General features: G+C 41.2%; 1 protein-coding gene across 4 annotated transcripts in view; it reads left to right on the forward strand.

The window, feature by feature from the left end:
* Positions 1-8,267, forward strand: part of LOC129822326 (glycerophosphodiester phosphodiesterase domain-containing protein 5-like) — a 108,937-nt gene that overhangs the window by 37,740 nt on the left and 62,930 nt on the right. For all 4 annotated transcript variants that reach the window (XR_008754473.1, XM_055880526.1, XM_055880527.1 and 1 more), the window contains one exon: positions 6,277-6,380. Coding sequence is in view for 3 of the 4 variants with exons in the window: in XM_055880526.1 (XP_055736501.1) it covers positions 6,277-6,380 (104 nt within the window). In the remaining variant the exon portion in view is untranslated. The remainder of the gene's footprint in view (positions 1-6,276; positions 6,381-8,267) is intronic.

Consider the following 8,267-nt stretch of genomic DNA (forward strand, 5'->3'; position numbering starts at 1 on the left):
GAATGTACCTAACCATAAACATCAATGCCTTTCTTAAAATCAATACACAGAAGTATTTTTTTAAACCTGCATATTTAGTTAAAAGAAATCCAGGTTAGCAGGCAATATTAAACTAGGGAAATTGTGTCACTTCTCTTGCGTTCATTGCACGCAGAGTCAGGGTATATGCAACAGTTTGGGCCGCCTGGCTCATTGCGAACTAATTTGCCAGAATTTTACATAATCATGACATAACATTGAAGGTTGTGCAATGTAACAGGAATATTTAGACTTATGCATGCCAACCGTTAGATAAAATACGGAACGGTTCCGTATTTCACTGAAAGAATAAAAGTCTTGTTTTTCGAAATTAGTTTCCGTATTTGACCATATTAATGACATACGGCTCGTATTTCTGTGTTATTATGTTATAATTAAGTCTATGATTTGATAGAGCAGTCTGGCTGAAGTGGTAGGCAGCAGCGGGCTCATAAGCATGCATTCAAACAGCGCACTTGTGCGTTTGCCAGCAGCTCTTCGCTGTGCTTCAAGCATTGAGCTGTTTATGACTTCAAGCCTATCATCTCCCGAGATAAGTCTGGTGTAACCGATGTGAAATGGCTAGCTAGGTGTAACCGATGTGAAATGGCTAGCTAGTTAGTGGGGTGCATGCTAATAGCGTTTCAATCGGTGACGTCACTCGCTCTGAGACCTTGAAGTAGTTGTTCCTCTTGCTCTGCAAGGGCCGCGGCTTTTGTGGAGTGATGGGTAACGATGCTTCGAGGGTGGTTGTTGTCGTTGTGTCCCTGGTTCGAGCCCAGGTAGGGGCGAGGAGAGGGATGGAAGCTATACTGTTACACTGGCAATACTAAAGTGCCTATAAGAACATCCAATAGTCAAAGGTATATGAAATACAAATGGTATAGAGAGAAATAGTCCTATAATTCCTAAAACTTCTTACCTGGGAATATTGAAGACGCATGTTAAAAGGAACCACCAGCTTTCATATGTTCTCATGTTCTGAGCAAGGAACTTAAACGTTAGCTTTTTTACATGCCACATATTGCACTTTTACTTTCTTCTCCAACACTTTGTTTTTGCATTATTTAAACATGTTTCATTATTTGAGGCTAAATTGATTTTATTGACATATTAAGTTAAAATAAGTGTTCATTCAGTATTGTTGTAATTGTCAATATTACAAGAAAATAAGAAGTCGGCATCGGCTTTTGGTCCTCCAATCGGTATCGGCGTTGAAAAATCATAATCGGTCGACCTCTACCTTAAACCTACAAATATTTTTGCTTCACCAAAACTAAAGGCATTTTTACCTAAACTGATTAGAAGAAAGCTTCTGTAATGTAGTGTAGAGCTCTTTGAATTTATGATATTTCTGGAATCTCATTTTTTGATTGAGTAACAGTGGAGGATCCTGTGTCGGATTTTTTTGCAGTAATTCTAGTGTTTACGGTTCCACAGAAGATAATTATCCCCTGATCCTTTTTATCCGTCTATTTTTAGCCTATGTTGGTCAATGACGCTTAGGCTATGATGTATTCCATCCTAATTCAGCTGCCTGCCTGCCTAGTGCCCTTTAGCCAAGCAGCACAGCAATTTTCATGGCATTTCCCCCAAATATATCTCCCCGGTAGAGGAAAGTAATTTGCCCTCCCCACTCCCACTAGGAGAATACGAGACTGAATGAGTCGGCTCTGTTGGGCTTAAACCGCTCTTTCAATACAATATAAAACCTTTATTTCCCCTCAGACCAATTAAATACGTTGACCATTGTTTCCCTGACCCATCTTGACCATTTAACCTCACTTGGACACATGTCTTGTGGGAAATATAACAAAAAGGTTGCTTCCCTCATTAATCGAAATGAATCATACAATATGATTCAACAGACTACTAGATGTATTACTCAGTACACTTTAAGTTGGTTCCTGGTTTTGACACTAGCTAGAAAGCAGTTTTTAATGCTATGGTGTCAGCCATGCCCTGAAGGCGTATGTTCCACCCGAACTAAAGCAAGCCGTGCAGAATGTGATGTCATCATAGGTCAGGCAGGCTGTATCATGCAAGAGTGCTCTGGTTTGATCTGCTCCTAAACAGCAGCGGAGAAGAACAATGAGACAGGATTAATGTTCAGTCATATACTATACACATTGCACATACTGTACATGACACTGACTTGGCTGAATATGAATTTAACCTCACTAGGGTATGTGGGACGGTAGCGTCCCACCTCGTCAACAGCCAGTGAAACTGCAGGGCGCCAAATTCAAAACAACAGAAATCCCATAATTTAAATTCCTCAAACATACAAGTATTTTACACCATTTTAAAGATCCAGCCAAAGTGTCCGATTTCAAAAAGGCTTTACGACGAAAGCCAAACGATTATGTTAGGTCAGTACCTAGTCACAGAAAAACACAGCCATTTTTCCAACCAAAGAGAGTAACAAAAAGCAGAAATAGAGATAAAATTAATCACTAACCTTTGATGATCTTCATCAGATGACACTCATAGGACTTCATGTTACACAATACATGTATGTTTTGTTCGGTAAAGTTCATATTTATATCCAAAAATCTGAGTTTAGGCACGACGCTACTGTCTCACTTGGCAAAAATGCAGAGCGCCAAATTCAAATTAATTACTATAAAAGTCAAACTTTCATTAAATCACATATGAAAGATACCAAATTAAAGCTACACTGGTTGTGAATCCAGCCAACATGTCAGAATTCAAATAGGCTTTTCAGCGAAAGCAAATGATGCTATTATCTAAGGATAGCACCATTGTAAACAAAGAGAAGCATATTTCAACCCTGCAGGCACGACACAAAACGCAGAAATAAAAATATAATTAATGCCTTAACTTTGACGAGCTTCTGTTGTTGGCACTCCAATATCTCCCATAAACATCACAAATGGTCCTTTTGTTCGATTAATTCCATCATATATATCCAAAATGTCCATTTATTTGGCGCGTTTGATCCAGAAAAACACCGGTTCCAAATGATCTTAAAGGTTACCTGTAAACTTTGCCAAAAAATGTCAAACTACTTTTGTAATACAACTTTAGGTATTTTTTAACGTAAATAATCGATCAAATTGAAGACTGGAAGATCTGTGTTCAATACAGGATTAAAACCAACTGTAGCTAGCTTTCTGGTCATGCGCTTCTAACAAACAGGACACTTCGAGTGACCCTCCTTCAAAATGGCCGTACTTCTTCATTACACAAAGGAATAACCTCAACCAATTTCTAAAGAATGTTGACATCCAGTGGAAGCGGTAGGAACTGCAAGAAGGTCCCTTAGAAATCTGGTTTCCCAATGAAAACTCATTGAAAAGAGTGACCTCAAAAAAAAAAAAATCTGAATGGTTTTTCCTCGGGTTTCGCCTGCTAAATAAGTTCTGTTATACTCAGACATGATTTTATCAGTTTTAGAAACTTCAGAGTGTTTTCTATCCAAATCTACTAATAATATGCATATTTTATCTTCTGGGGATGAGTAGCTGGCAGTTGAATTTGGGCATGCTTTTCTTCCAAAATTCCGTATGCTGCCCTCTACCCAAGAGAAGTTACGGAATAAATGTGGCAGTCAGCCTAACTATGCTCCTAACATGTAAAAATATTAGCTTTTATTATTTGAGATTTGAATTGCACATTGTATGCAATATTTGCCACTTACACAACTGGCTTGGCAACTCTGTTAGCTCCCAAGCAGCCAGTTTAAAATGATCCCAAACGTTTAGTCTCATTGTACAAACACTACCTACTAATAGACAATCCAATCCCTCCTCTCCCAGGGGTGTCACCTCTGTAATCCATCTTGATCTCAGCAGGTGAACAATGCCCCCTCACATGCCCTCAAGGTGTCCCTCTCCCAGGTGTTTCTGGGTAGTCATTAAAAGCCAGGGGGACAGTGCCAGAGCAGTTGGATCAATGAGCAGGGTTGCCATTCAGACCCCAACCTGCCATAGGGTTAACCCTATGGTTACCTTGACGTCTGGCTTTCTCACATTGCAGTGAATTATTATTTTTATTATTATTATTATTTTTATTTTTTATTTTACCGTTATTTTACTAGGTAAGTTGACTGAACATATTCTCATTTACAGAAACGACCTGGGGAACAGTTACAGGGGAGAGGAGGGGGGATGAATTTAACCGAATACGTGACTTGGAAGTGTAACCATGTGTAACTAACCCTATGGTAATCATTCTGGAGTCTGTATTACTATGATTTCTGAAAGGGAGTGATTTTCTTAGTACGGTCATAGAAGGAAGTAGTAAATGTTCTAGGTCAGAAAATAGGAAATAGCCTAATCTTCATGACTAATGTTCAAACTTATGCGTCAAACAGTATCTGTGGTTGCTGGTCTATATTATTAATATTAATTTGTCTTTATTATTATAATTTAACAAATGTTGTTTTCACGACTTTAATTCCTTATCTGGAAGAGATTGATGGCTAAAAAGAATCGCCACATCCAAATCCCACAGGCTTCCTTCCATCATACTACTATATTCCCAATCCCTGCCCCAAATCAACAACTTTGGTATTTAATAATCCTCATACCATCTCAAACATGTGCTGTAGTGTCCCCCTAGTTTAACCGCTGTTTGGCCTTTCCACAACTCCACATAAACACATTAGGCTCTCCTCTCCAGTGCCCAGGGAGACGGTCAGAGTGGAGGGCAGAAGGTATACAAAGGGCTCAGGCTGGTATGTCACCACCCAGCCATTAGACCTGGCCCTGTCTGACCTCCTGTGCCACTGCCAGCCAATGCACTCCATGGAACAGTCATCTAAGGTGAATGTCCAGACATTTGTTTGTGCTCTCATATCACCTTTATCTCCTATCACAGCAAGGCTAAATACAGGGTCAACCGGGGCTTATTTTGAATGGTGCTATGTAAGAACATTATTGCATTAACATTAATGTAATGTATAGAGCTGGAACAACTTGTTATTTTGCAAAACAGACTGTCATGTCAGTTCTATTCATACATTTCTATCTAAGCGTTCTCGAGTCCTCCGGGCTCTGTGAGTAAGCCTGATTTCATTGTGTGCTAATTTGTGGGCTGGTATGCAAATAGTGTGAGGAGCAGCCAGTCGTGCTGTCTTTGTAGAGTCCAATTCTCAGTAGGATGAGGGGTTATCACATCAATTAAAGTTTAATTAATTATAAGGAACATTTTGGGCACTTCTGTTATTTATGTGGTGGTCTTAACTGTTAAAATTCTGTCTTAGCGAGGAGCGATATTTGTACTTTTAAATAGATTGGCCAAAAAGGTCTTGACTGTCTGGAGAAGTTTGAAAAGCTAACTTTGTGCTTTGTCATCCAAGTGGTGTTCACGTCTGCGTGCGAACATTCTATCTCTTGATTAGAGCTCTTATTACAGCTTGCGGTGGCATTGGAAGGCTAAACACTAATCGGCTCATGGCCTCATTGGCTATTAAGTTAATGTGAGTAATTACTTGATAATGAGGACAGTGGATTGGGAGGTTGGGAGCTTTGAGTCCCTCTGCTTTTTTTACTGAGACAATATGGCCCTATGACAGTTTCTGCACGAATGGTTACTGCATATTGCCTCAACCGCAACTGATAACAGACATGTGGTTCTCTCTTTTCAATCACAGTTGTAAAGCGTTATGAATGTTGCCTCGTCTTTGATGCAGGTTTTGTGAATGCCTACACAAAGTGGGAGTGTGAAATTATTTATGAACAGAATTGACATTACATTCACTATAAACCATAGTGGTTTATTGTGTTGAGTTGTTCTCCAGACCATTCCTCGTTTGTGGTTTACCACCTTATTCTGATGCAGCTAGCAAATTGTGTTTTCAAATGTTTGTCATGACTCCAGGTTTGAGCAATCAGTCTGTGTGCCAGCTCTGGCTGCATCGTCATCAGTCTCTCAACATCCCGATTATAGTCAATAGGCTCTCACTTTTGCTGGATTAGAGCAGATTGCCCACTGACTACTCTGCCAGACTTTTAGGAGACTGTTGTTGCTTACATTTGTGTTGTCAGTGTTTATTATTATGCTGACGTAAGGGCGTATTGTTAAGTGTTATGCCATTCTGGTGTGGGCAAAGGACTTTCTAATCAGCTCACTTGCAATCAAATAAAGTAATACAATGAATGCACCAATAGTATTCCAATGTTCCCTCACCTGTTTCAACACAACACTGGCCAAAGTGCTTTGTTAATCTGATTATTTGACTAATGATACTGTGGTAAAGGTAATAATGGTTCCTGTGTGTTTGTTTCCCAGTGGGAGTTCCTGTGGTCTCTCATCCTCTTCTTCACCTTCTCTCTGCTCCTGGTCTGGTTCTACTTCTGGTGGGAGGCACACAACGACTACAATGAGTTCAACTGGTGAGTACTGCTGTACAGTATGTGTGTGCACTCTAGTTATGCAACTCATAGATTCTTGTCTCTCAGTATATCACCATCATCAGTCAGTGTTCCATTCAGATAAATTAGTTCCCCACTAAATGCTCCTCTGACCTTCCCTTTGATTCTCTGGCATTTACTTAGAGTAGATTGTTTTACTTTTAAAGGCTGCCATTTATCTTTATATGTTTTTGCTTTTAACCAAAAATGCTAACTCTAGAGTTGTCCCCCCCAGTTATTCACTCATCATGGTTGGTCTAATCTGGGTGGGGATGGATTGGCTTTAGGGCGTCTATCACTGCAAATTATAGTGAGCATGATTACATAAAGCAGGAATACCTTTTGACCCCAAATCACCTCTTGGATCATTCCAGTCATGTCTCCCCCACTGTTACCATAAAACCAATCATGCTTGGAAACAATACAGGTATTAGTTCTGTCATGAGACATTGCACATTCAATTGAAGGATATACTACCACTGAAATTATGAATTATGTTTATTTAGTTGAGCTCTTGACCAAGTTCAAGGCCTTCTACATTTTATGTGCACGCTGTGCCCCAGTGGTCCCTAAAACACAATTGGTGCAATATGTGCGAGCCATAAGAGAGAGAAGCTTTGTGTTTCTTCTTGTAAGGTGCAATTTGCTTTGTCCCCCCCAAGTCATTTCCCTCGCTCTCTCTGTCCACCACCTCCTTTCTCTTCCTGTCATTAGCGCTCAATGTCACCTCTGCTTCCCCCATCGTCCTTCGCTCCTTGTTTATCTCTCCCTGCCCCTCATCCCACTTTCTCCCTCTCCTTCCATACTCTTTGTCTCTCTGCTCCTCTCTCCTTCTCTCTCCTAATTTTATCACTCTCTCTGCACACTCTCTAAAGGCGTCGGCATGTTTCAGTCTAGCCTAACCGAACGAGTGTTTGCATACTCCCTTAAAAGACCTTTACTTGAAAAACAAGAAAAAAGCTGCAATAGTACTGTTTGTCCATTTTGAGACACCATAGCCAGTACACACTACCTCAATAGTCAGAACTAATCTCAAATTAATTTAGTTGTTTTTGCCAAGGAGATCTTAGTTGCACAATTTTACATCTAACTAAAATGTTTGCAGTATTCTTCAATAAAAAGTTGTAAGAATCCCTACTGTTGACCAATCACCGAAGGGGCATAAACATTGGCTCTGAACTTAGGCTTGCCTCGAAAAAATGTTGTGTGCCCAAATAGCTGAAAAACCCCAAACCAAAGTCCAAAACGAACAACAGCGTCACCATGTTGTCAAAATATATGCACAAACTCTTCTGAACTGTTTTGGCTGGGAAGCCAATTCCCAATGTCTACCACTCCTATGGCCTAGCATCAGTAAGATATCCTGTCTTTTTCTAGTGTGTGACCTGGCTTTAGTGTAGCTCTGCTGTAGTTGTAGGGGCTGTCAGGCTCTGCCAACAGAGCACAGATAAGGATTGGGATGTAATTAGCGGTTTTGATGCTTCGTGCTTCCCCCCTGCTGGCTCTGCAGCTGTGTCATCCCAGGCCCTCCGAGACCCCCTGTCACACCGCTCAGGCTAACAGCCAGAACAGCCGTGTGTGTGTCCGTCCGCGTGTCCCTGTGTCCCCGTGAGTTTGTGTCCCTGTGTCCCCGTGAGTTTGTGTCCCCGTGAGTTTGTGTCCCCGTGTCCCCGTGTCCCCGTGTCCCCGTGAGTTTGTGTCCCCCGTGAGTTTGTGTCCCCCGTGTCCCTGTGTCCCCCGTGTCCCTGTGTCCCCGTGAGTTTGTGTCCCCCGTGAGTTTGTGTCCCCGTGTCCCTGTGTCCCCGTGAGTTTGTGTCCCCGTGAGTTTGTGTCCCCGTGAGTTTGTGTCCCCGTGAGTTTGTGTCCCCG

Source organism: Salvelinus fontinalis, chromosome 24 (assembly GCF_029448725.1).
Source record: "Salvelinus fontinalis isolate EN_2023a chromosome 24, ASM2944872v1, whole genome shotgun sequence".
Taxonomy (NCBI): domain Eukaryota; kingdom Metazoa; phylum Chordata; class Actinopteri; order Salmoniformes; family Salmonidae; genus Salvelinus; species Salvelinus fontinalis.